This window comes from Callithrix jacchus, chromosome 12 (genome assembly GCF_049354715.1).
Source record: "Callithrix jacchus isolate 240 chromosome 12, calJac240_pri, whole genome shotgun sequence".
Classification (NCBI taxonomy): domain Eukaryota; kingdom Metazoa; phylum Chordata; class Mammalia; order Primates; family Cebidae; genus Callithrix; species Callithrix jacchus.
The window spans coordinates 3,096,297-3,123,708 of record NC_133513.1 but is presented as its reverse complement, the minus strand read 5'-3'; the positions used below and the strand labels follow the sequence as shown (position 1 = coordinate 3,123,708).

At 59.7% G+C, this 27,412-nt stretch overlaps 1 protein-coding gene across 7 annotated transcripts in view; it reads left to right on the top strand.

Moving 5' to 3' along the window:
* Positions 1-26,898, top strand: part of LMF1 (lipase maturation factor 1) — a 134,867-nt gene extending 107,969 nt beyond the window's left edge. For 6 of the 7 annotated variants that reach the window (XM_054242385.2, XM_078344215.1, XM_054242389.2 and 3 more), the window contains 6 exons: positions 1,201-1,368; positions 12,998-13,178; positions 13,486-13,639; positions 14,145-14,328; positions 15,085-15,197; positions 25,970-26,898. In XM_054242385.2, coding sequence (XP_054098360.1) covers positions 1,201-1,368; positions 12,998-13,178; positions 13,486-13,639; positions 14,145-14,328; positions 15,085-15,197; positions 25,970-26,144 — 975 coding nt within the window. In that variant the 3' untranslated portion in view covers positions 26,145-26,898. The remainder of the gene's footprint in view (positions 1-1,200; positions 1,369-12,997; positions 13,179-13,485; positions 13,640-14,144; positions 14,329-15,084; positions 15,198-25,969) is intronic. The other variant, XM_054242386.2, reaches the window with a different exon arrangement.
* Positions 26,899-27,412: the final 514 nt, after the last annotated feature.

Here is a 27,412-nt window from a genome sequence, read left to right as displayed (position 1 = left end):
GGGCTGAGTGTCCCTGTGCACAGGAGCTCCTGGCCTTGCTGCGCAGGGTGCGACACTGCCACCCCCACCCCCACAGCTTATAGCCACGCTCCACGTCATGATGTTTCCTTCCAGCCTCCATGCAAACAAAAATAGCACTTTGTCCTCTGAGTAAACCAGCAGAGGCCTCAGGACCCTCCACAGCCCATGGCTCTTGGGCACACCAAGGCTGTGTGCTGGGACACCCCTCCCGGGTGTGCATATGGCCACCTCTCCTGCGCTCCCCACACCCCCACCCTGGAGTGAGTGCCACCCAGCACCGCCCCACATGCGCCCTCTGCCACCAGGACCCCGACCTCCGTGCAACCTCTCTGGACCCCAGGAGTCCAGGACCTGGGTGCAGACTGAGGCGTCGGGGAGCCAGTGGCGCTGCCTGGCGCTCTGCAGGCTGTGTTCATTGTTCTCCCTAGCAGGGTTTCTGCGGCTGTGGGGCCCCATGGCTCCTGAGGGCTGTGCAGACAAGGCCTTCAGCCCTGAGCAGCATGCAGCAGGCCCTCTGCTAAGCCAGGAAGAGCGCACATCCCCCACGGCACTCCTCCCACAGTGCTGCGATCACAGGCGTGAGCCACCGCGCCTGGCCCTGATCATTCTGAATTAGGTGTAGGGCAAGCTCCCCCTCTTCCTCCTGACAGGGCTGCCATGTGGGACCCTACATGTGGGTCCCTTGGCCTGGGAGACCCCAAGGTCCCTGTAGCCAAGTTTTGCATGTACAGCCCTGAGCTGGGCTCTCAGCACTGGGCAGGCACAGGATCAGGCTCCTATTTTTGCCAATCCCCACCCAGGTGCCTGTCACCTGGGTGAGAGGCCCCCCGTGTACCCCAGCTGTTGGGGGTCCCTCGCGGGCAGCAGGTAGTGCATTCCCCAACTGCCTGTGTTCTCAACTTGGGCACAGATGGTTTAAAGGTGTCTCTCATTCAGGTAGGGTGTGTCTTCTTGACTTTTAGCTGGTGAGGAGTTTAAGAAAAACAAAGTTTGCTTTTGGTTCAGGAACTCCCTTCCCTGAATGTCCTTTGGCTGTTAGCCTGGCAGGTGGGCTCTGTGGGTGCAGGGTCAGGGGGATCCTGTGTGTAGTACGTGGGCCAGGGACCCACATGCCCAGCCCCAGCCCCACCCCCCAGGATCCGCCAGGAAACTCACACTCAGCCCCTCCTGTCCCCACAGACGCAGCCAGTGCCCAACCCCATGGCATACTACCTGCACCGCTCACCCTGGTGGTTCCACCGCTTCGAGACACTCAGCAACCACTTCATCGAGCTCCTGGTGCCCTTCTTCCTCTTCCTCGGCCGGCGGGCGTGCATGGTCCATGGGGTGCTGCAGATCCTGTTCCAGGTGAGCCTGTGCCACCCACTCTGCCCATGTCCATAGAGGCACTGGCCTGTCTCTATTTCTGGCTGCCACTGTATGGGAGGCCTCTGGAGGGTTACGGCTTCCTTTGGGGGAAGCCTGTCCTCGCCAGCCTGCATGTGCGGCAGGGCCTCACCAGCTCCTCCGCATCCCCTGTGGTGACCCCACTGCCGCCCTGTCCTGGGCTGGAGGCCGAGGTCTCCTTCCCAGGCTTCCTCCAAGGTCTGGCTCCTCTCAAGAGCGTTTCCCGCAGCTGTGAGAGACCACATTGTAGGCTGGGCAGCAGGAGGGGGTCAGGCACACCGAGGCCCTGTGTAGACACCACACATGCCTGTGATCCTCTCCTAAGATTTTCCATTCTGGAGCTTTTCTTCCATGTGTTCGCCAGAAATCAGGGTCTGAGAGAGGCCAGGTCACTTGTCTCGATGTGGGTGAGGAGCTGCCTCCCCTAGCCCCAGGAGCCCCAGGCACCCCTGACCCCCGTGCTGCCCACGGTCGCTGCCATCCCTGCCCCACAAGCCACCATCAAGGGCATCTTGAAGGGCAGGCCACTCCTGCGCCGCTTCCAGGAGGGCTGGGCCCGTCTCCGGCCTTTGCATTTTCCTGTAATGGTACACTGCGCCTGTGCATTTCCAAGGAGAATGGTCGGGATTTTAAAGATGGTTCAGTGTCAGTCGTTTGTTTTGAGGGAGGTGTAGCACATGTCCAGGGCAGTGCATGGCTCTGGAAAATGGACATGCTCTGGAAAACGGACGCACCTGCCTGCCCGGCAGTGCAGGGCCCAGCCCGCCTGGGTCTAGAGGGTGTTTACGGGTGGTCAGTGCGGGGCCCAGCCTGCCTGGGTCTAGAGGGTGTTTACGGGTGGCCAGTGCGGGGCCCAGCCCGGCAGGGTCTAGAGGGTGTTTACGGGTGGTCAGTGCGGGGCCCAGCCCGCCTGGGTCTAGAGGGTGTTTACGTGTGGTCAGTGCGGGGCCCAGCCCGCCTGGGTCTAGAGGGTGTTTACGGGTGGGCAGTGCGGGGCCCAGCCCGCCTGGGTCTAGAGGGTGTTTATGTGTGGGCAGTGCGGGGCCCGGCCCGCCTGGGTCTAGAGGGTGTTTACGGGTGGGCAGTGCGGGGCCCAGCCCGGCAGGGTCTAGAGGGTGTTTACGGGTGGTCAGTGCGGGGCCCAGCCCGGCAGGGTCTAGAGGGTGTTTATGTGTGGTCAGTGCGGGGCCCAGCCCGCCTGGGTCTAGAGGGTGTTTACGGGTGGGCAGTGCGGGGCCCAGCCCGCCTGGGTCTAGAGGGTGTTTACGGGTGGGCAGTGCGGGGCCCTGCCCGCCTGGGTCTAGAGGGTGTTTACGGGTGGGCAGTGCGGTGCCCAGCCCGCCTGGGTCTAGAGGGTGTTTACGGGTGGGCAGTGCGGGGCCCAGCCCGCCTGGGTCTAGAGGGTGTTTACGTGTGGGCAGTGCGGGGCCCAGCCCGCCTGGGTCTAGAGGGTGTTTACGGGTGGGCAGTGCGGGGCCCAGCCCGCCTGGGTCTAGAGGGTGTTTACGTGTGGGCAGTGCGGGGCCCTGCCCGCCTGGGTCTAGAGGGTGTTTACGGGTGGCCAGTGCGGGGCCCTGCCCTCCTGGGTCTAGAGGGTGTTTACGGGTGGGCAGTGCGGGGCCCGGCCCGCCTGGGTCTAGAGGGTGTTTACGGGTGGTCAGTGCGGGGCCCGGCCCGCCTGGGTCTAGAGGGTGTTTACGGGTGGGCAGTGTGGGGCCCGGCCCGCCTGGGTCTAGAGGGTGTTTACGGGTGGGCAGTGCGGGGCCCGGCCCGCCTGGGTCTAGAGGGTGTTTACGGGTGGCCAGTGCGGGGCCCTGCCCTCCTGGGTCTAGAGGGTGTTTACGGGTGGGCAGTGCGGGGCCCGGCCCGCCTGGGTCTAGAGGGTGTTTACGGGTGGTCAGTGCGGGGCCCGGCCCGCCTGGGTCTAGAGGGTGTTTACGGGTGGGCAGTGTGGGGCCCGGCCCGCCTGGGTCTAGAGGGTGTTTACGGGTGGGCAGTGCGGGGCCCGGCCCGCCTGGGTCTAGAGGGTGTTTACGGGTGGCCAGTGCGGGGCCCGGCCCGCCTGGGTCTAGAGGGTGTTTACGGGTGGGCAGTGTGGGGCCCAGCCCGGCAGGGTCTAGAGGGTGTTTATGTGTGGTCAGTGCGGGGCCCAGCCCGCCTGGGTCTAGAGGGTGTTTACGTGTGGGCAGTGCGGGGCCCGGCCCGCCTGGGTCTAGAGGGTGTTTACGGGTGGGCAGTGCGGGGCCCGGCCCGCCTGGGTCTAGAGGGTGTTTACGGGTGGGCAGTGCGGGGCCCGGCCCGCCTGGGTCTAGAGGGTGTTTACGGGTGGGCAGTGCGGGGCCCGGCCCGCCTGGGTCTAGAGGGTGTTTACGGGTGGCCAGTGCGGGGCCCTGCCCTCCTGGGTCTAGAGGGTGTTTACGGGTGGGCAGTGCGGGGCCCAGCCCGCCTGGGTCTAGAGGGTGTTTACGGGTGGGCAGTGCGGGGCCCTGCCCGCCTGGGTCTAGAGGGTGTTTACGGGTGGGCAGTGCGGGGCCCAGCCCGCCTGGGTCTAGAGGGTGTTTACGGGTGGGCAGTGCGGGGCCCAGCCCGCCTGGGTCTAGAGGGTGTTTACGGGTGGGCAGTGCGGGGCCCGGCCCGCCTGGGTCTAGAGGGTGTTTACGGGTGGGCAGTGCGGGGCCCAGCCCGCGTGGGTCTAGAGGGTGTTTACGGGTGGCCAGTGCGGGGCCCAGCCCGCGTGGGTCTAGAGGGTGTTTACGGGTGGCCAGTGCGGGGCCCTGCCCGCCTGGGTCTAGAGGGTGTTTACGGGTGGGCAGTGCGGGGCCCAGCCCGCCTGGGTCTAGAGGGTGTTTACGGGTGGGCAGTGCGGGGCCCAGCCCGCCTGGGTCTAGAGGGTGTTTACGGGTGGCCAGCGCGGGGCCCAGCCTGCCTGGGTCTAGAGGGTGTTCTCTACGGGTGCAGAGACAAAAGACTGTGGAAATAGAGACACAATACACCAAGATCGAGAGAAAAAGAGCTGGGCCCAGGAGTCCACCACTGAGTTCCTGGACACTCTGACCTTTGTGGGGTACAAAACGGGGGGCAGGGTAAGTAGGGTGAGTTCTCCACAGTTAGATAGGTCAAGCAAATCAGCTGTCTAAGGAGCAGGGGCCCAGGGCTTGCAAGTAAGCGAAGCCGGGGCAGTGGGACACCTCAGCACTTTTATACCCGTCAAGTGAGAACGAAGGCTCCGAGCACTGTGCTTCTTCCTGCTGTGCACAAACGCGGAGCCGGCTGCAGACGCAGGGAGGGCTGCAGACACAGAGTGTAGCAAACAGCACAGCCTCACGTAGAGACAGGTAAGCGCCAGGGGGCTGCGGTGGGGCTCACTGATCTCAGCCCTTCCCCGAGAGCGTGGGGAGTGGAGTGTTCTCCAGCTCACCTGAGGACAGGGGTGTTCCCTTCCAAGGTCTGCCTTCCCCAGCACTGGCGCCGCTGCAGAGACTTTAGACGGCTTCCAGCAGCCGTGGTGCGGGTGTGACGGGGTCTGGGCTTCGGCATTCGACAGGTTGTCCCTGCTGACCGCCCCGGTCGCTGTTCATGGGTATTAATGCTCTTGCCTCTCAGCCACATCCCACAGTGTCCCCATCAGTCCCCAACCACAGCAACCTGAAGTTCCAAGAGAATCACGTGTGAAGTACAAGAAGGCTTTAATCAAGGGTTAATTTTCAACAGGGCCGATATCTAATCACTCAGTAAGTCTAGTATCTACTCACGATACTTACTCCTAAACTCTCCTGTCTACGGTCTATTAGGAATCGGCTGAGGTGGTCTCCTGCTTCTGCACTTAGGAAATTTTCCAGCCACATGCCAGAGCACTGCAGGCTCTAGGGGCAAAGCTCCACCCACAGGCGTGGGTGCCACGCCACGTTGCTGGTGCACGCGGGGGCGCCCACGGTTGCTGGCTGGGTCCTGTTTGACCGCATGGGCGTCCTGCAGTCGGTGGGTCCGTCCCTGTTGACTCGTGGTGGTGTCTGGTTTTCACCATAGCCCGCTGTGCACACGCACAACCTCGTCCTCCCGTGGACATGTTTTCAAGGGCGCTGCTGTATCGTGAGCATTCACTTTACTGGAAGTTGCACGCGTCGTGGTGGCCACGCCGTTTTTGACCCCACTCCCTAGCAAGGCCCCTCGCTCCCGCCGTTGGACCCTGAGCAGGTCCCGAAGCCCTCAGCCTTTTCCCTGTTGGCCGCTCGGAGGCTGGTGCTGGTACTTCTGGGGAGACTCCCTGGCAGGCGTCGATGTTGCTGAGAATCTAGGAAGAACTGACTTGCTCACAGAGGGTCTCCCATCCAGGACCACGCGTTTCTCTCTGTGGCCACTCGGGGCTCCTGGAATGCTTCAGTGGATTCTGTATGGCCACACTCCTCGCGTGTCTGGGGGCAGCAGCTCCTAGGTGACTTTTACTGCTGGTGTTGTGAACAGGTGCCCTTTTAACTACATTTCCTCCTCTTGGTTGCTAAGTGTAGGGTGCTGGTGACCGCAGCCTTTCTCGGCTCACCTCTAGTACAACCCGTCTGGCTGCAGGCCCCTGAAAATGCGTCCTGGGCGTGATCCTGGGATTCTGCCAGTCCTGCGTCCATTCCTTTCTGCTCTGCTGGGTGGGATCCGGGGCGTGGGTCCCACAACAGGGAGGGCCCCCACGCCTTGTCTCTCACGATACCGGCTGTGGCAGGGTCAAGTGGCATCATGGTTCATGGGTCCCACAGCAGGGAGGGCCCCCACGCCTTGTCTCTCACGATGCCAGCTGTGGCAGGGTCAAGTGGCATCATGGTTCATGGGTCCCACAGCAGGGAGGGCCCCCACGCCTTGTCTCTCACGATGCCAGCTGTGGCAGGGTCAAGTGGCATCATGGTTCGTGGGTCCCACAGCAGGGAGGGCCCCCACACTCTGCCTCTCACGATACCGGCTGTGGCAGGGTCAAGTGGCATCATGGTTCGTGGGTCCCACAGCAGGGAGGGCCCCCACGCCCTGCCTCTCACGATACCGGCTGTGGCAGGGTCAAGTGGCATCATGGTTCGTGGGTCCCACAGCAGGGAGGGCCCCCACGCCCTGCCTCTCACAATACTGGCTGTGGCAGGGTCAAGTGGCATCATGGTTCGTGGGTCCCACAGCAGTGAGGGCCCCCACACTCTGCCTCTCACGATACCGGCTGTGGCAGGGTCAAGTGGCATCATGGTTCGTGGGTCCCACAGCAGGGAGGGCCCCCACACCCTGCCTCTCATGATACCAGCTGTGGCAGGGTCAAGTGGCATCATGGTTCGTGGGTCCCACAGCAGGGAGGGCCCCCACGCCCTGCCTCTCACGATACCGGCTGTGGCAGGGTCAAGTGGCATCATGGTTCGTGGGTCCCACAGCAGGGAGGGCCCCCACGCCCTGCCTCTCACAATACTGGCTGTGGCAGGGTCAAGTGGCATCATGGTTCGTGGGTCCCACAGCAGTGAGGGCCCCCACACTCTGCCTCTCACGATACCGGCTGTGGCAGGGTCAAGTGGCATCATGGTTCGTGGGTCCCACAGCAGGGAGGGCCCCCACACCCTGCCTCTCACAATACCAGCTGTGGCAGGGTCAAGTGGCATCATGGTTCGTGGGTCCCACAGCAGTGAGGGCCCCCACACTCTGCCTCTCACGATACCGGCTGTGGCAGGGTCAAGTGGCATCATGGTTCGTGGGTCCCACAGCAGGGAGGGCCCCCACCCCCTGCCTCTCACGATACCGGCTGTGGGTTTCGCGGCTGCTTTTATTAAGTTCTCTTTTGTGGTTTTGCCTTGTGGTTTAAGTCACGAATGGATGTCGAGTTGTAGGAAGTGTTTTTCTCCATCATCACGAGAAGATTGTGCTTTAATCTGTGACGTGGCGAGCTGCAGATGCTGAAACGAGCTCACGTTCCAGGACAAAAGCAGAGGTGACCGTCCCTCACACCTGGCATGCCCATGCGTGAGACCCCTGTGCCACCAGGGTCTCCATGACTGCCCCCGCTTGGGGCCACAGGACACGCAGGGTTTCTACTTCTTGAGGCAGTTTTTTGAACATTTTCTCGGGAATTTGTTCGCAAAAAAGTCATAATCTCGTAATAGAACTGGATTTGTGAGCGTCTCTTTCTGGGCCTGTGGCCTTAATCTTTTTTTTTTTTTTTTGGTTTTCAGACGGAGTCTCCCTCTGTCACCGGGGCTGGAGCTCAGTGGTGCCATCTCAGCTCACTGCAACCTCTGCCTCCCGGGCTCAAACGATTCTCCCACCTCAGCCTCCTGAGTAGCTAGAATTGCAGGCACCCGCCACCATGCCCGGCTAATTTTTGTATTTTTAGTAGAGAAGGGGTTTCTCCATGTTGGCCAGGCTGGTCTCAAACTCCTGACCTCAAGATCCACCCACCTCGGCCTCCCAAAGTGCTGGGATCACAGGCGTGAGCCAGTGTACCCGGCCTGTGTCCTTATTCTTAGAGACAGGGTCTCGCTCTGTCGCCCAGGCTGGAGTGCAGTAGGACGATCTCAGCTCACTGCCTCAGGCGATTCGCCCAGCTCAGCCTCTCAAGTAGCCAGGACTGCAGGTGCCACCATGCCTGGCAGTTTTTAATTTTTTGTAGAGCTGGGCATCTTGCTGTGTTGCCCAGGCTGGTTTTGAACTCTGGGGCTAGAGCACTTCTGCCTGACCTAGGGCCGTGACTGCAGGTGTGCGCCACTGCGCCCCACCTCCGGGCCTGTGTCCTCACTGACATGTGTCTCCTGGGGAGCGGGAAGCGAGGTCACCATTAAGGTCAGCCTGGACGTCCTTCTCAGTAACGGGCCCGTAGAGCCCCACTGACATGCTTGGACCTACTTCCACCTCCTTTCGTTCTTCGTTAGAACCAGAGCTTGGAACTGTGAGGAAAATTAGTACTTTAAGGATTTAGCAAAGTGAGTTTGTTTCTGCGCAGAGGGTGCTTGTTGTGTGGCCGGTTATTAGGAGGGTGAACGTTTATTTTTGATGTAAGTCTTGCTTTTGTCCTTTTTTATTGGCTGAGGTTGGACTACACAGTGTCAGCTAGACTTGATTAAATCTTTAAACGTTTTTCCTAGATAAGGTGGGCATGTGAAAGAGAGGGAAGGGGCAGGGTTCTGTGGCCAGCTAGAGAGCGAGTCTTTGCTTAAGAGAGGAACGTGGGCTGGTGCTGCGCGCCTGGCGTGTGGTGTACGCAGGAGGGGGGAAGCGGGAGTGGGCATGGGGAGTTGAGGACCCGGGCTGGCTAACAGTCTTTGTATCGTTAGTTTCCCTCCTCTGAGAAGGAAGACCGTCCGTTTCCTCAGTGGTTACTGGCCGGGGTGACTTACCGGAGGTCTCAGTGTGGGCAGCATCTTTGCCACCATGATCCCGAGGTCCTCTGCCCATCCCAAGCCACCTGTGGCGGTCGCCCTGTGACCGTCCGTGTCCTCCGAGGTGCTGCCTCTTCCGGATGTCCTAGAGTGGGAAGCAGCATGCGGCCTTTTCAGCTGGCTTCCTTCCCTCAGCGGCCACACGGGGGCGGGGGGGGGAGGGGAGGGGCTCCCTGGGCCTCCACTGCTCGTTTGTCTTCAGCATGGAAGGACACCCCATGGTGTGCACATACCCGGTTTATTTCTTCATTCAGCCCCAGAAGGGCCACGGACAGAGCCCCCGGGCATGCGCGCTTCCCACGGCGGGGGAGGGGGGGCTCGAGGAGGTTTGAGTGCAGGGGCAGGACCCTGCAGGTTTGGCTGTGCCAGCCTGGGTCCCACTGCCACCCAGGGAGGGGCCCGTTGCAGGATTCCTAAGCTCAGGACAGGTGACTCCCGAGTTGTTTTCAGCCATGTGGTCCTGGGGTCCCAGCTGCTGGAGAAGGGCAGGGCTGGAGACTCCCAGGATTCCCCGACACCCCCGATGTAAGCTGCGCTGCCTCAGGGTCCCACCTGCCCCTGCCTGTGGAGAACGCAGAGCTGCCCACGCCGGGCTCGGGTCGGGTTGCTAGGCCACTCTACGGCACCCCTGGACACACGGCCCAGGAAGGAGTGTGGGTCTGCGTGGCTCTGGGGCTGCCTGGCTGCAGGGAGTGCTCAGGATCCCCCTCCCGCTGCCACAGCCCGTGCACCCCGCACCGTCCCTCCCTCAGCCTGTGGCGGGCGGTTCCACCATTGCCGCTCTGCAAATAACCTGACACGGCTGGAGCGCTAATGAAAAGCAAGGGCCGAGCTCCTTCAGCAAAGGAGGAATGTCCGAGGCGCTGGAGGCTGAGCCACCCCAACGGGGAATGGAAGGGGACCTGTGAACCAGAGGCCTCAAAAACGTCCCTGTACCTCGGCATGCAGGAACGTGGCCCGGGGGTGGGACGAGAACCGGACTAATGGCCCCAGTGCAGGCAGACAGGGGCCCGACCACGCGTGTTGGCCGGGCTGCGGGTCCCCCCAGCGCCAGCCCAGTTTTGGAGTCCACTGCCTGGCAGGTGGGTGGTAGTGGACAGTGGGGACGAAGGGAGGGGAGGGGACAGAGCTGGGCCTTGGAGATCAGGCCATGTCTTCCTCTCCAGAATGAGGTGGAAGCCTCCAAGGCTGTGACTCTGCAGCCTGGCCTGGCATCCCCCGAGGAGAAGAGGCCGGTCGGCCAGCTGTCCCGGCTGCCATGTGCCCTGCCCCTCACAGGCAGGGTGGGACATTGGACTAGGGCCTTTGCCCCCACAGGCATACAGGCCAAGGGGTGTTTGGGGCACGTGGTGTGGGGCTGAGAGTGACCTGCGTGAACATTGCAGCCCCCTGCCTGGGGCCGTGCCCTCGCCTGTGCCAGCCGAGCACCCCGAGGGCCGCCTCTGAGTGTCACCTCCCTGGAGCCTGTTCTGGTTCCATGTGTTCCTGTGTTCCTTCCTTTGTGGGGTTGAGACATGAGCAGCCTCCCTCCTCCCACGCACAGTTTACACAGCTGTTCCGGAGGGTTCTGCATGGCCCTGGGGCCACTGCCTGCCTGGAGAGGTACACGTGAGCAGTGACCGACCAGCCTGGCCGCCCAGCCAGCACCCCACGGGAGCCGTCAGCCTCCACCAGGGCCGCCAGGGTGGGAGGAGTAGCGGGTAAGTTCAGGCCTGCAGCCCCCAAGGCGCCTGCTGTTCACAGGGGCTCCCTGCCCCGGCCGCCCCACACGCAGGCCAGCTTTCTGAGGCTCTGTCCCGGGCCCTGAGCTGTTTTAGCTGTGATAAAACAACACAGATGACGGGAAGTTCACACTTTTGAAGTGAACTCGGTGGCATCAGTGAGTTCAGACTGTGCCACAACCGCCGCCTGGTTCCGGAAGTTTCCGTACCCCCACACCCCGTGCTGGGCCCCACCAGCCACTGGGGGGCTTCGTCTCTGGATTCCCCCGGCATCTGACCATGTGCGCCTCATGTCCGGCCTCCTCCCTGAGTGTCAGGACCCTGGCTCTGCCTCTGGGGCACGCGCTGGAGTCGGATTCCTTGGCGAGGCTGGCTGCGTTCCCGTGTGTCAGGCACAGGGCTGTAGAGCAGTGGACGCCGATGGCCCCGCCTCAGACCTCAGCTCAGGCAGATTCTCTCTATACACCCTGCCACTCCTGCCCCCACCAGAGTGCCCACCTGAGAACACAGCGTGTGCTCAGCAGAGGGTCCCTGGAACAGGCACGTCCTCGGCGGAGGGTTCCCAGCGGAGGGTCCCCGGGAGCAGGTGCGTCCCCGGCGGAGGGTCCCCACAAGCCCACCTGTTCTCCGTGGCAGCTGAGAAGCCGGAAGCTGCATCCAGAGAGTCCCTCTTCCTTCTTGGGGCCACGCTCCATTGGCCCCCAAACATCTGCTGCCTCGTCTCTTGGGCGCAAGATTACGTCACTCAGGCTCCTCTTCCTGTGCCGGCTGGGTCATCTGTGGGCTGCACTCTCCTCGCGAGGGCTCCGCCAGCTGGGGGCGAGCACAGATGGGGAGGGTTGTGAGGAGATTGATTTCCCTCTGAGGAGATGGCTCAGTGACACTGGAAGAAAAACACGGAAGATGGGGTCCCCCGGGAGCACTAGGGCCGTGCACTCTACGGAACTGCGTTTTCATAACAAAACCGCTGACCAGATGGGGGCAAGAGCAGCACCAGAGAGGCTGAGTGGGTGCGGCCAGGGCGCCTCATATGGAGCATGGCCCCATGTCCCTGAGCCCCAGAGCTTCCTGAGAAACATTATGTCACCCTCAGATCTGCGCTCCGTGGAGCCCTGGTCCCCCACTGGGCCCATGTCAGGATGACCCAAGGCGGCTTTGGAAATACACTCAGGCCAGGCCTACCCTGACCTACGCAGGCAGGAGTTCGGAGCTCAAAGCTCTGGATGGTTCTGGTGTGCCTGGGCATCAGAACGGGTGCTGGTTCAGGCTGGGCCCCACGTCGCTTAGGTCCTGCCTGCTAGTCAGGCTGACCACAGGGAAGGGGCGCAGAGGCCCAAGGTTTCTGTCACTGAGAATGGAGAGCAGGACCTTCCAGTGGTCCCTGCGCCCGTGCCCCAGACCAGCCCTGGTCATGCTCAGTCTGGGTGCGGTGGGGCTGTTTTTGGCCCAGGGGTTTGGTAACGTTGTAAATAGGGGAGAATAGGAAATAATTATTTTGGGGCTCAGAACCAGGAGAGCCGTGAATTCAGTTGATAAAAGCCGTCGTCACCCATGAAACTGACATGCTCCACCTGCACCGACCCTTCCTGAGATGTGGTGTCTGTGCCCTCAGCCGTCCTCCTGAGTGATGGGGGTAAAGGCTGGGCTTTGCCGCATCAAATCTGGACGACAGAATGCGACCAGAGCCATTCCAGGAAGCCATGCCCAGGTCTTGCTGACCCCAGTTCCCCAACTCAGCTGAAGACCCTCAGCCATGCGGGGTGACAGGCCACGAAAGCCACCTCCGTCTCCATGAGGCCTCTGCAGCAGCGGCGGGGTGAGGCTGGCAGCCCCTGTGACCTCCCCCGCGAGGAGCTGCTTGGCAGCGGCTCAGTTTCCAGTGCTGCCACCTGCGATCGCTCACTGGCCTGCAGGGGTGTCCAGAGCAGGGTCCCTCCGTGTCCCTCCTGCTGTGTGGCTTTGCCTTGTCTGTCACAGGTTTGCTCACACCTGCGTCTTTCCCTGGAGCTCTCCCGGCCATGCTCCCAGCCCTGCACACGGCCCCTCCTCTCCCCTGCTGTTCATCTCCGTGGCACATGTCTTGCTTCCCTGCACTTTGTATTTTGGCGTGGGGGCGTTCCCGGTGGCCTCCATGGCTCCTGTTGTCCGTGTCGCCTATCAGCTGGGGGGCGTCCCGGGTACCTGCTCTCCAAGCACAGCCTCCTTGGGGTGCCGTGCCAGCCCTCCTCCAGCACGGCCTTGGCAGGCGTGGATCACTAAAACAACGGACAGAACCTGCACAGAAACGTGCAGTCACAGGAAGAACTTTCTGGAAGCACCTGTCGGAAGGCAACTCTACGGCGTCTGCTGCCCCCTCCATGAAGGCACAGCTGGGTTTGGGTTGTGATGCCAGGGCTGGGGGTGGCAAGGGCAGAGCTGGGTGCAGGGCCAGCTCCAGGAAGCGAGGTTCCAGTTGCCTGAGTCTCAGAGGCGGTGTCTCCACAGGCCGTGCTCATCGTGAGTGGGAACCTCAGCTTCCTGAACTGGCTGACCATGGTGCCCAGCCTGGCCTGCTTCGATGATGCTGCCCTGGGATTCTTGTTCCCCTCCAGTCCGGGCAGCCTGAAGGACCGAGTTCTGCGGATGCAGAGGGAAACCCGAGGTACCCAGCCTGAGCCCAGATTTGGTAGGTGGCTTTGCCTCATCAGTGGTGGGGGGGAGGGAGGGAGGGAGTCCTGCCCCAGTGCCCACGGGCATGGGAAAGCTGGGCAATGCCAGCCTCGAGGCCCCACAGACTGCCTGTGTGGGTTGCGGGTCCCAGAGTAGGAAGGTGAGTCAGCGCCATCTGCTGTGGAACCAGGCACGGTGGCATCAGGCGCTGCTCTGTCCCCAGGACCTGGGACAGCCGGCCCTTAGTGAGCAGCAGCTGGGGTCTCCCCAGGGACAGGCCAGGGGGCAGCTGAGAGCCCCACCTGGAAGAACTCCCCCCGCAGGCTCGGTGGTGCGGCGTGCAGCCAACGTCTCGCTGGGCGTCCTGCTGGCCTGGCTCAGTGTGCCCGTGGTCCTCAACTTGCTGAGCTCCAGGCAGGTCATGAACACCTCGTTCAACCCTCTGCGCATTGTCAACACCTACGGGGCCTTCGGAAGGTCAGTGGGAGACTCGGCCCTGACCAGCCACACCCAGGCGGGGTTGCGGTGTGGGCCCCCATGACCCCGAGTCCCCTGCCCCACCCTAGCCTGACCCAGGCATGGGCTATGCAGGCCTCTCACATCCCGGTCCTGTGAGGCAAGTGCCCAAGGTCACCAGGCAGGTCGGCTGTGGCCCTGGAATGCCGGGTGGAGGCACCTACACACAGGCAGTGCCTCGGGATCCAGGTGCCCTTCCTGCCCTGGGGCTGGCCCCTTGGCCTCTGGTGTCCACCCGGGGCTGCTGAGGGGTGTGGCGCACATGCCAGCTGCGTCTTCAGGGGCAGGGAAGATGCTCTTGAATGAGTTCCCAGGCAGAGCCACACCCACCATGCTTCCTCGAGGGCAGCCACTCAGTAGCCCCTGACCGGGAGGCAGGTGGGGGATGCAGGCCCTCCGCAGGGGCCAGGATGGACCTTCGGGGAGCCCCCCTGCCTCCTACTGAGCCCGGCTGGTCTCCTGGCAGCATCACCAAGGAGCGGACGGAGGTGGTCCTGCAGGGCACTGCCAGCCCCAATGCCAGTGCCCCTGACGCTGTGTGGGAGGACTACGAGTTCAAGTGCAAGCCGGGAGACCCCAGCAGACGGCCCTGCCTCATCTCCCCCTACCACTACCGCCTGGACTGGCTCATGTGGTTCGCCGCCTTCCAGGTGGGGGTCAGTCCCTGGTGGGTGCAAGGACCCGCCTTATCCCACCCGCTGCCTGCAGATTGCAGGTTCCTAGAGCGACCACTGAGGGGGTTGGGGGGAGGGAGGCTGAGGGGAGCTGGGATCCTGCCTGAGATGAGAGCTGAGCCCACACGACCTCTAGGCCCAGCCTCTGGCGGGGCCTCACGTGACAGCCCAGCCCCACCAGGCAGCACCTCATGACCGGGTACAGTTGACAGACCCTGTATCTATGGAAAACAGAAGCTAGCTAGCAGGGGAGGGCGGCGCCGGGGGTTTCAGCTGCGGAAGGAGTGACTGAACCCAACCATGCAGCCCCAGAGGGTGGTGCCATTGCACTCCAGCCGGGGGGGACAGAGCCAAACCCTGTCTCAGAAACCAGGAAGGCATCCCCAGGCCTGAGGGCAACAGAGGTACCCACAGACAGAGCAGCTCTTTCCATCCTCCCAGTCTTAGCCACCAGGACACTGAGCCTCGAGGGGGTGGAGAGACAGGCCAGTGAGGGCAGCGGCCAGCATGGGAAGGAGTGGTCAGGGCTACAAGGTGGCCCTTAGGGACCCCAGCCAAAGAACTGGGGCTCAGCTGCCTAGGGAGCCCACCTCCGGAAAAGCCTCAGCACCACACGCTGTGGGGTGGACGGAGAGGCTGGCGGGGGAGGAGCGGAGGGCATGGCCGAGTGTCAGGAGGGGCTGTGCCTGGACAGCACGCAGCACAGCGTCCCAGCCTGCCCTCTCCTCCCAGACCTACGAGCACAACGAGTGGATCCTCCGCCTGGCAGGCAAGCTGCTGGCCGGCGACACCGAGGCCCTGTCCCTGCTGGCACACAGCCCTTTCGAGGGCAGGCCCCCGCCCAGGTAGGACGCCCTTCCCCAAATCTAGGCGTCGGGTAGAGCTTATTGGGAGCAAAATGGGGACCCCATCAGCCTTGGCATCCCAGCTGGTCCCACCCCTGCCTCACAGCCCCCCTCAAACCAAACCTGCCGTGGCGAGAGGAGCCCACGGGGCCCGTGGTGATGTGCTGGACTGACACCTGCATATGCCAGGATGTCACAGCTGAGAGAGTCTGGGGCTGAGGTCAGGTGGGGTGGGTTTCAGTGCCTGGTGGGGCTCTGGCTCGTGGACAGGGGACCAAAGTGAGAGCCTGGTGGGCCCTGCAGGCTGGCCTCCCCTGGGCAGTGACTTGGTCACATCCTGAGGAGGGAGCGATGCAGGGTCAGATTCTCAGGAGCCAGAGGCGGTGGCCACGGGGGAAGTCACCTTCTGCCCCAACCCAGGATGACTTTCCGGACTCCATACGGAGGAGCTGGGGTGCAGAGGGAGATGCCAGGGGCCAGGTGCAGGAGGCAGGGATTGGGCCCCACTGGGGTGCGGGAGAGGGCAAGGCGTGAAAGATTGGAGACTCCCACGTGGCCAGAGCTGGGGCTGGGCGGCCACACCCCACGTGGTAGGTTCGAGCGGAGTCTGGACTGCCCACCCCTCCCACACGCCATCAGCCACCGATTCTGACAGAAAACACAGCTCTAGGTTTTCCCTCCAGGAACCAGGACAGCTGCACCCCCTGGAGTTGCTCCCAGCTGTCTGGAGGGTGGGGAGGGCGGGGATGGAGGGCGCTAAGGCCTGCAGAGGCAGCTGGGCCCTGAGTCTGGCAGGCGAGGCAGGGTGCTTCCCCAGAACCAGCAGTACAGGGAGCTGGGGCAGAGGGCGATGGGGGTCCCTCCTCATGGGCCAGGCCTCAGTCTTCATCCCAGAGCCTGTGTGGGGGTAGCTGCTCTCCCAGCCGGCGCCTCAGGACCACGTGAGGCAGGCCCTGCCCTCCAGGCCCACCAGGGTCCTGGCCCCACGGCTCGTCCTTCCAGGCTCGATAGGGGTCTTCTATGTTACTGCCCCCATCGGGGCACCCTTCAGAGTCCCCTTGGCCCCCACTCCAGGTCATAGCGTCAGTGCCTAGGGACCCTGGAGCTGGCCCAGAGGAAGGTTTAACCCTTAGACCTGAGGGAAGCCTCTTCTCTTGAGCACGCAGAAAGATCATCCGCTTTTCAGCCAAGAGGTACTGACATCTCCTCAGGGCTGGGCAGGCTCGGGTCCGTGTCCTGGGCCCAGAACCTGCCTTAGAAAGGGTCGACAGTGTGAAAACTGCCACACAGCACATCTCTGCCCCGTCTGCATGAGGCACGTGGTTGGCAGCCGGAGCAGGCGGCACTGTGACCCGACCTGGGCCTGCGTCTAGCGCACCACTGGCTTTACAGCTGGGACACAGAGCAGACAGTTCTCCCTGCTCCTCCCACTGATCCCTGGACGCTCTGTAAACAACGGGAAGGCAGGGCCCTCAGGACGCAGCCACAGCCCCCAAACGGCGGTGACAGCCTGGGTTTTCGTTCTGCCTCATTTTCCACACTTGGAGGTGAGAAAGCTGTAAACCCGGTAATAGCAGCAGATACAGACAAAAACCACCTCCGCAGAAATCTGCGCTCTCTGGTAAAGGGCCAGGAAAGAGCAGCCTAGCAAGACGGGAAACTTACAGGAAGTCACCACCACTCCAGCCCGCACCACGGAGAAACCACGGGCCACCCACCCCGGCGAGGGATGGGGTAGGGAGCCTGGACTCCCCTCGCTGGGGTGCTGCCACAGGAGGCCAACGGGAAGCTGAGATTTCCATCCCAGTGGGCGGGCAGGAAGGACCCCCACTTCTGCAGTGTCGGTGGAGACCACAGGAGGAGCCTGGACTCCCCTGAGGGACTCCTCCCGCTCCCAAGTGGTATGAAGTGAAAACCAGCAGAAAGTCAGAACCTTCGCTACCACCCAGCAGTGACGAGGCAAGCCCTGCCATGGTGTCATGGAGGCGCCATCCTACCCAGCAGCGGCGGGGAATACCCTAGTGTGTCAACTGGAGTTCTACCCCAACCTGGCAGTAACGAGGCAGTGCCCTGCCCCCTTCTCCTGCAGCATGATGTCAGAAGGTTTAAATAAGATCCAAAATCTCATCATGCCCAAAATGTTGAGTTTTCAGTGGAAAAATCACTTGTCATAGCAAGAACCAAGATGACGTGAAACTGATGGACTCGGGCAGTCAGCAGGTGAGAGCGGACCGGAGCCGCTTCCCAAAATGCTTCACGGGTGGTAACGGAGCCGTCACAAGGGGGCTCAGCAACAGTTACAGACAGACCTCAGCAAAGAAACAGACTGTTTGAACATCTGAATGGAGAGGACAGAGGACAGAATCCATTTAAACAGAAGGTACCCGGTGGAACAGCACAGGGGCGCAGGCTGGGGAAACACAAGAGCCTCTGGGACCTGGAGGCCGACGAGACTGTAGCACAAGATCCAGAATCCATGTCGGCGAAGTCCCAGAAGGGAGAGTGAGCTGAGGACTCAAAATGTGAAGAAATAAGAACGGAAACGTCCCAAACCTACAGAGCCGGTAAACTGAGTAAACCCTCAACACGACACGGCCAGCCTGGCCAGCGTGGTGAAACCGCATCTCTGCAAAAATGCAGAAGTCAGCCAGGCGGCCTTGAGTTCCCAGCCATGTTTAACGGTTGAGGACAGTTCTCTAGCAAAGGCCAGAAAACCGCCCGAAGGAGTTCCAGGTTGATTAGAGGAAGCGTTTGACGCGACTGTCCATGAACGTAGACCGAGGTAAGGTGCCTACTGAGCCTGAGCTGCTGAAATGGCATCGGTAGACTCTGCGCACAGTCATGTGTGTATAACTAATACCAAGAGCGGCCACCAGGAGACAGCCCACGCAGGAGCCACACTGGAACCAGGAGACAGCGAAGTAGGAGCCACACTGGAGTGCCCAATTCTAAGAACTTACCAAACCCACAGGAGAGCAGGTTGGGGAAACAAGTAAAATGACGGACTTGATATTAAACGTACAGGATCTAACAGTTAGATGATTGGCCAGGGGCAGTGGCTCAGTCCTGTAACCCCAGCACTTTGGGAGCTGAGACAGGCTGATCACTTGTCAGGAGCTCGAAATGGCCAACATGGCAAAACCCTCTCTCTACCAAAAACACAGAAATGAGCCAGGCATGGTGGTGCGTGCCCGTGATCCCAGCTGCCCAGGAGGTGAGGCCACAGTGAGCCAGGATCATGCCACTGCACTGCAGTCTGGAGCTACCTGGCTAATTTCTTTTGTATTTTTAGTAGAGACAGTTTCCTCATGTTGGCCAGGCTAGTCTTCAACTCCCGACCTCAGGAGATCCACCGCCTCATCCTCCCATTGTGAGCCACTGAGCCCGGCCAGAGATACAACAAGACCCTGTCTCAAAAAAAAAAAAAAAGCAGATAGTAACTTAAATATACGCATCATGAGCTTAGGCCCTGATAAACCCACCGTAAGTTGAAAACATAAATCAAAACTGTGTTTGGTACAAGTCTGAGCTCAGCCTCCCCTCCTACCCCAGACATGCCCAGGACACCAGCGGGCACAGTCATCTGACACATGGCCTGCTTTATGATACAGCGTGATTCACTGGATGCTGTATTAAAAGTGGAAGCCGAGTGGCTGCACAGCTACCCCAAGTACAGTTTCTACACCGTCAAGTGGAAAACCGTCAGTTGAGCCACCAGCATTAGGGACCGTCTGCACAGGCAGGCGCAAAGTAGGACAAACACTCAACTTAGTGATTGGTAATGAAAATAAAGGAGTGATTGTACCAGCGTCCAGGTAGCGCCCGGTGCAGACATTCTCAGAGACACAGAGGGACAGTGAGAACAGGGTCACCCCACCAAGCAGACGCAGCACCGCGAAGTGTGTGCACACGAAGCGCGGTCGGCAAAACGTGGAGGAGGAGAAACAGACAGATCAGCAATTACAGTCGGACGCTCCAACACCTTCTCCCAACCGTTGACAGATCACGAGATGCAGACTTAGAACACCATCATCAACAAACGGGGCCTAATGGGAGTCACAGAATATGCCACCCATGGAACGGAACTCAGTGGCATGTTACGTGGGCACGTGTTAAGTGCATGTGGAACGTACTTAACCAGTGATGAGAGGGAAAGCACCAGATGCATACGTTAGAAAAGAGACATGAGAGGTTAGCAAAGACGGAAGATGTCACACACCCGTAGTCCCAGCGACTCAGGAGGCTGGGGCGGGAGGATTGCTTGAACCCAGGAGTGTGAAGCCAGCCTCCTGCCATGAGGCAACACAGGAAGACCTCATCTCTTAAAAAGAAAGAAAAATCATCTCAGCTCAAGAGTGTGTGAGCAGGAAAAGACACACAGCAAGGAGCAGTAAGAAAACAGTAACAAGCGGAAAATGAAATCGAAAACAGCGACACTTACTGAAACAGAGAGATGGTTCTTTAAGAAACCAATAAAATCAGCAAACCTCTAGTAAGAATGACAAAAGGAGAAGGTACAGTTGCCAACATCGGAAATGAAAGAAGAGGCCAGGGGCGGTGGCTCACACCTGTCTCCCAGCACTTTGGGAGACTGAGGCGGGTGGGTCACGAGCTCAGGAGTTCAACACCAGCCTGGCCAACATGGTGAAACCCTGTCTCTACTAAAAATACAAGAAGTTGGCCAGGCAGCCCCAGCTACTTGGTACGCTGAGGCACAAGAATCGCCTGAGCCAAGATCGCATCACTGCCCTCCAGCCTGGGCAGCGGCACAAGACTGTCTTGAAATGAAGAAAGCAGTGTCAGGCCAGGCCCTGCATTCCCGAGACGGGCAGTAAGGGGATACTACAAACATACATTTGTGACTCAGGTCAAGTAAACCAATTTCTGAAAAACAACTCGCACAATTCACGTCGCATGAAAGAGAGAATTCCAAGCCACGTATGAAACGGCCCTGTAACAGGAAACTGAATTTGTCATTTTAAACTCCAAAAAGAGATCTCCAGGTTCAGATGGTTTCACTGAGAATTCTAAGATTAGTTTCCCAGAAAAGAGAAGAGAAGAGGAGGGAAGATGTCAGTGTATGCTTTTTTTGCTTTGTTTTGTTTTTTTTCCTAAGCTGGAGTGCAGGGCCACAGACACGAGTCACTGCAGCCTCGACCTCCTGAGCTCAGAGTGTCCTCCCACCTCAGCCTGCCAGGTAGCTGGGACTACAGACCCACACCACCATGCCTCGCTGTTGTTTTTTTTTTTTTTTTTTTTTCTTTTTTTTGTAGAGACAGGGTTTTTACCGTGTTGCCCTGGCTGGGCTCAAGCGATCCTCCCACCTCAACCTCCCAAAGTGCTGTGATTACAAGCATGAGCCACTATACCCAGCTTCAATTTATGTTATGATGTTAATGATTCTCTGATACCAAAACCATACACAGATACTACAAGAAAGTAATATTACAAGCCAATATCCCTCAGGGATACAGACACAACCATTTTTAACGCAATATTACTAAATAGGCTGTGTGCAATGGCTCACACCTGTAATCCCAGCACTTTGGGAGGCTGAGGCAGGTGGATCACCTGAGGTCAGGAGTTCAAGACCAGCCCAGCCAACATAGTGAAACCCTGTCTATACTAAAAATACAAAAAATTAGCCGGGCGTGGTAGCGTGTGCCTGTAGTCCCAGCTACTCAGGAGGCTGAGGTTGCACTGAGCCGAGACTGTGCCACTGCACTCCAGCCTGTGCAAAAAAAAAAATAGTTACTGAATGTAATTCGGCAATATATAACAAAGGATTACATACCATGACCAGGTGAGGTTTATTCCAGGGATAAAGGTGGTTCTGTATTTGAAAATCAGTGGAGGTGATCCACCTTAACCAACCGAAACGTAATTCGCGTGATTGCATCCGTCAGTGCGGGGAAAGCGCTTGACAGACTTCACATCTATTCCTGATTTACGCTCTTGGAAAAACAGAGGAGGAGAGGAACTTCCTCAACTGGATACAGAGCATCTGCAGAAACCTCGCAGCCAGGATTACCCACCGGGGAAGGAACCCCTGCTCCACCACTGAGATCCAGAACAAGATAGGCTGTCTGCACTAAGCATCGTATCCCGCGCGGTGCTGGACGGACTGCCGCCACAGTACGGCAGGACCAGGGTGTGAATCGGGCGGAGTTGTTGTATTCGATACCGAAAGGCTGATCTGTAAAAGGAAAAACTGATAAATTGAACTCCATTAAAATTCATATAGATCACCCAGGAAGTAACAAAACTGTGCCTGTTCCCAGAGGCCACCATCGTCTTTGTAGGAAAGCCCGAGGAGTCCAGCAAAACCACTCCTGGAATTAGTAACCGAGGCTGGGTGTGGTGGCTCACGCCTGTCATCCCAGCACGTTGGGAGGCTGAGGCAGGCAGATCAGCTGAGGTTGGCAGTTCAAGACCAGCCTGACCAACATGGAGAAACCCCGTCTCTCCTAAAAATACAAAATGAGCCAGGTGTGGTGGTGGGTACCTGTAATCCCAGCTATTCTGGAGGCTAAGACAGGGGAATTGCTTGAACCCAGGAGGCGGAGGTTGCAGTGAGTCAAGATGACACCATTGCACTCCAGCCTGGGCAACAAGAGCCAAATTCCATCTCAAAAAAAAAAAAAAAATGAGTTCAGCAAAGTCAGAAGACATAAGTTCAACATAAATGATGCCACAGTGTTTCTCTGTACTAGCAATGAACACACCGACCCTAGATTAAATAAGCAATTCCACTTACAGCCACTCCACAGAGTGAGTAGTTAGGTGTAAACCCAGCAGAACAAGCACAGAACGTACATGCCGAACACTGCACAGTGCTGCTGAGAGACCCCCACGTCCGAGGGCTGGGAGTCAACACGGTGAACACGACCGTTCCTTCCTTGTTGACACACAGGTTCAGTGCAACTTGTATGAAACAGTCACGGCGACATGTTTCTAACGGGCCGGACAAGTCATTCCAAGTTTTACATGGAAAGGGAAAGGAACTAAACACCTGAAACCATTGGGGAAAGGAGCAAAGCAGAAGGAATCAATCTACCCAGTTTCAGGTCATATATTACAGTCATCAGGACAGTGTAGTACTGACGGGGACAGACATGCAGACCCATGGGACAAAACAGAGAACCCACAAATAGAGCCACACAAATACTCCCGGCTGAGGGTTGGTTAGTTTGTGGGGTTTTTTGTTTTTTTTTTTTGTTTTTTTTGTGGCGGAGTTTCGCTGTTGTTACCCAGGCTGGAGTGCAATGGCGCGATCTCGGCTCACCGCAACCTCCGCCTCCTGGGTTCAAGTAATTCTCCTGCCTCAGCCTCCCAAGTAGCTGGGATTACAGGCATGCGCCACCATGCCCAGCTAATTTTTTGTATTTTTAGTAGAGACAGGGTTTCACCATGTTGACCAGGATGGTCTCGATCTCTTGACCTCGTGATCCACCCGCCTCGGCCTCCCAAAGTGCTGGGATTACAGGCTTGAGCCGCCGCGCCCTGCCAGTTCGTTTTTTACCAAAGTGCCAAGAGCAATCCAGCAGGGAAAAGACAGCCTCTTCAACAAACGCTTCTACAGCAATGGGCCTTTTGTGGACAGAACAAAACCTTCACCCCAAGGCTCGCACCGTACACAGAAGTAACTCAAGCGGATCCCGGACTTACATGTAAAACGTAAGACAGTCAGCCTTCACGGCCGGGCACCGTGGCTGACACCTGTCATCCTAGCACCTTGGAAGGCTGAGCAGGAAGATTGCTTGAGCTCAGGAGTTTGAGACCAGCCTGGGCAACAAGGCGAAACCCCATCTCTACCAAAATATGAATAATTAGCAGGGTGTGGTGGTGCACACCTGTAGCCCCAGCTCCTCAGGAGGCTGAGGTGGGATGATGCAGTGAGCCGAGATCACACCACTGCACTCCAGCCTGGGCGACATCGTGAAAGCCCGTCTCAAGAAAATACAATCTTTGGGGAAAATATTCAGGAAAAAATAAAATATTTCAGAGCTAGGGCCAGGTGGAGCCATTATACTTGATTCTAAAAGGATGGTCTGTAAAGGGAAAAACTGGTCAACGGACTTCATTAAAATGAAAAGCAATTTGCTCCATATAAGACCCCGTTAAGACGACGAAAAATATTTTTAAGCTACAGCCTGGTAGAAAATGTTCGCAAGCCACATATCTGACAAAAGGCTAAAATCTGGAATATGTAAAGAAGTTTTAAAATTTAACAGTAAAATAATCTTATTAGAAAATGAGCACAGGAAGAGACATTCCACCGAAGACGACGCACAGACGGCAGAGGCTGAGAAACGCTCGTCATTAGGGAAGCGAACAAGCAGCACCGTGAGACACCGCTGCACCCCATCAGGAGGGCTGGAATAAAGTAGCAGCACCCCGCACGCTGGCACAGAGGCCGAGAAGTCACGTCACTCATACGTGGCTGGGAGGGGAACATGGCTTCTCAAGAAAACAAAACCCGAGGTTGCCATGTGATGCAGCAGCTGCTTCCATGGACGTTTCGACCAGAGTTAAAACCCAGGTTCATTCAAAAATCCATGTGGAGGTTTATGGCAGCCTGAACGGACAAACGCTGCAAAAAGACCATGGCTGTCCTTCAGCAGAACCCCCGCACACACTAGGGCGCACCCACGCCTTGGGACACGTTGGCAAGGGGGGGGGGAAGCTGAGAGCTGCACCAGCCAACACCCCTGTCCTGAGGGCACCTGCTGTAGGGTTTCACTCCGAGGATGCTCTTGAAATCATCAGGGAAGCAGAAGCGGGGGGGGGGGGGGTGTGGAAGGGCACGGGGGGCCGGGCGCTGGCTGGGACTCCTACTGCAGCTGTGCAAGATGGCAAGATGGTGCCAGTGCGGGCTGATTTTGAAAGCCTGGGAGATACCCCTTTAAACACTCTCCAGTCTGCTGGGGACGGCGCCATGGCCTTCGCCGGTAGTTTGTCTGCAGGAATGAAATGCAACCCTTCAGGCCACTGGGGGTCTCGGGCCCCTTCCCACTGACCTGCCACTTGGCACAGAGGGTTCTGACCCTTTCCAAACTGCTATTCCAGCTCTTGGTGTCAGAGACCAGCCCCAGTCCCCCCCAGGCCTTGACCCTGTCTGGGAAGGAGAAGAAAGAGTGGGAATTTGAGAAACACGGGTGACCCCGCCCTCCCAGCCCCGCTAAGTGCAGGTTTGGGAGAGGGTGGGCCTTCGTGGGGTCCGCGTTGCCCCAGCCAGGGCCAGGAGCATGTGTGGGTATCATGCTGTCACCACTGCTCGACACCCTCACCCCCTCACCCCAGCCCCTGGCCCCTCCGCCTGGTTCTGGGCTGCTGAGAGCACAGCTGTGTGGTCCAGCGTGACTACTCTGCCTGGTGCCGCCTGGCCTCAGTCCCCTTGCTGGCCACTGCTATCCACACAGCCAGGAAAAGCCATGGCAGCCCCGGGCCCAGGGTGTCAAGGAAAGACCCCAGGGTCCTGGGGCAGTGGGCAGTTCCCTCCCAGAGTGGACGGAGCCACCAGCTGCCACCACTGCCCTAAGTCTTGAGAACCTGGCAGGTTTTCCTAAGGCATGACCCCTCCTCTTGGAGCTGCTGATCCCTCTCTCCCATCAGGGGCCTCAGGGACCCCTCCCCCCAGAGGGTCTCTACCTTCCCAGTTTTCCTGGGCAGTTCTGACTCCAGGAGAGAGGACCTGTCATCCTTCACACATACCCAGACCCAAAGCCAGGAGGGGCAGGGCGGGCCCAGAGGTGGTCACCGTGCCAGCCCAAGGTCTCCACCCAGAACCCCACAGCACAGCTGTGTGCTGGTCGAGGGAAGCCCCAAATAACGACAGCGCCCCAGACCGTTGGGCCTGGGCCCTGGGGTGCCATGAAGTCACCAGCGCTTGCCTGGGCTCATCCCAGGGGCCATCGGGGGGCCCCGGTCCTGTTAGGGCTGCGTCCTCACACTCATCCAGTGGCTGGGGTCCTGCTCTGCCTTGGGGGCTGAGAAGCTTCCACCTCTGCTGCTCAACTGGGGTGGGGCCTGTAGGGACGGGTGGGGCTGGGGGGTAACCTGGGCAGCCAAGGAAACCTGACACTCGAGAAGCTTCGTCTCACCCCGAGGCTCAGGCCCAGGAGAAAATGCCCAGTCTTCCGAGAGCCCAGTGAGGGCCTGCTGGCACAGGACTGAAGCCCAAGGGGGCCCAAACTGGGCCCAGTCACCAGGAGTCATCGGGGGCGTCCACGGCACTCAGCCAGGAGACCTGCCGCCGTCCCGGTCCAGGGGAGATGGGGTGCTGGTCAAGAACAGCAGGCAGCCGGAGTCTCCACAGCTCAGGCAGTGGGGTCCTGGCCTGGCTCCCTCGCAGTGTCAGGCTGCCTCGTGGACAGAAAACCCCAGGTCACCTCAAGCCAGGGCTGGCCTGATGGGGCCACGCCCTGGGCATCACCTTCCCAGGCCAGGGTCATTTGAAGCTCAAATCGGGGCCTTGGAAATAGCTCGGTGCCAGCCACGAAGCCCCAGCCTTCCTGGGTGGTCACTCAGCGTGTGGTCCCTGCCAGGTCTCTTCTCCCGGAACCGCCCCGTATCTGCCCTGTGCCACCCCAGCTTCTCTTCCGCGCTTTGCTGTGCTACTCACTGCTGGGGTGTGGACAGGGAGGTCGCCCTGCTGGGGCTGCTCAGGTCTGCTATGCTCAGGGTGGGGGGCTCCTCCTGCAGCCCCTCTCTCCATGGGGATCCCGGGGTGGGAGTCCCAGCAGCCCCAGGCTGACGCTGCTCCCTTGCAGGTGGGTCCGAGGAGAGCACTACCGGTACAAGTTCAGCCGCCCCGGGGGCAGCCACGCCTCGCAGGGCAAGTGGTGGGTGCGGAAGAGGATCGGCGTCTACTTCCCCCCACTCAGCTTGGAGGAGCTGAGGGCCTATTTCAGGGACCGGGGGGAGCCTCTGCCTGAGCCCCTCTAGGCGTGCACCAGAAATAAAGGCGAAGACCCAGCCCTGCAGCTGCTCAGCGACATCTGCCCTTCCCTGGGCCTGACCCCAGCCCGGCATCGCCAAGAGGGACACGGAGAGAAGAGCAGTGGGGACCCCACATCCAGGCCAACCCTTGGCCCAGGCGCCAACCTTCTCAGGGAGCTCTGTTCTCCCGTCCACCTGGCCCAGCCTGGGGCTGTTGCACCCCAAGAATCGGGACAGTGGCCAGCTTCAGGCCACAGAGCTCTTGGGGTCCCTAACATCCTAGGGGCTAGTTTCTATTCACCCCTCCACAGTGTGGTCCCAGCCAGGCCCTCAGAGCCCAGTCCCCATGGTGTCTGGGGCAGCCCAGCACTCATCCCACAGGGACCTGGATGCGCCCGGCCAGGATGTGGAGTTGGGGGATGGGCCTCACCGTCTCCACCACCCCTGCAGAGCCTCCTCGATCCCCACACCTGCAGGCGCACACATGCCGTCGTCAGGGACACAGCTGGGCGCACGTGCATTCAGGAACATTTCCTCCCTGGTGACTGGGGTCTGCGGGGCAGACGGACACTCAGCGTTGCCAGCCCAGCCCTCCAGGCTACAGCCATGCTGTCTCTGGGGCCTTGACGAAGCCTGAATTGGAGGACAGCCTCTCTGACACCTTCCATCGTCAGGGGACAAACAGCACCTCGTGCATATTTTTCTGTTACTCCTGTTGTACCATTGACCAGAGTGCTTGAAAACAAGCTGCTTCGATGCAGAAGCTCTCATTCCTCCCTCCCCTTGGTGGGGACCATGCCCCCCACCCACAATCCACTGCTGGGGAGCGGGTGATCCAGCAGAACCCAGGCTTGAGGGGCGAGGGCAGGGGGCTTTGCCAGGTGATCTTTCCGATACCTGCTGCAGGAGTCCTTAGACTTAACTGGGCTGAGCAGAACCGCCAGAAGGGGGCAAAGCCCCGGGGCCACGTGTCCCCTACCCAGGATGTGAGGGAGGCTGGGTCCCTGGAGAGGTCAGGAGCGGGCCTCACCAGAGGACAGAGGCCCTCCCCTCTTCCCCCCACCTTGGCGGCAGCCACTCACCCCTTCCACAGCACCTGGAGCAGCGCTGCCCACAGCAGAGCCACTGGGGGGGGCCACAGCAGGGACAACATGGGGGGTTCAGGCGGAGGAGGCCAGCCGCCGGGCACAGTGTGGGTCTGTGTGGAGCCCCCCTAGGCCCACCCAGGGGGAGTCTGGCCAGGTGCGAACAGAGGGCCCGTGTTCCAGCTCCTG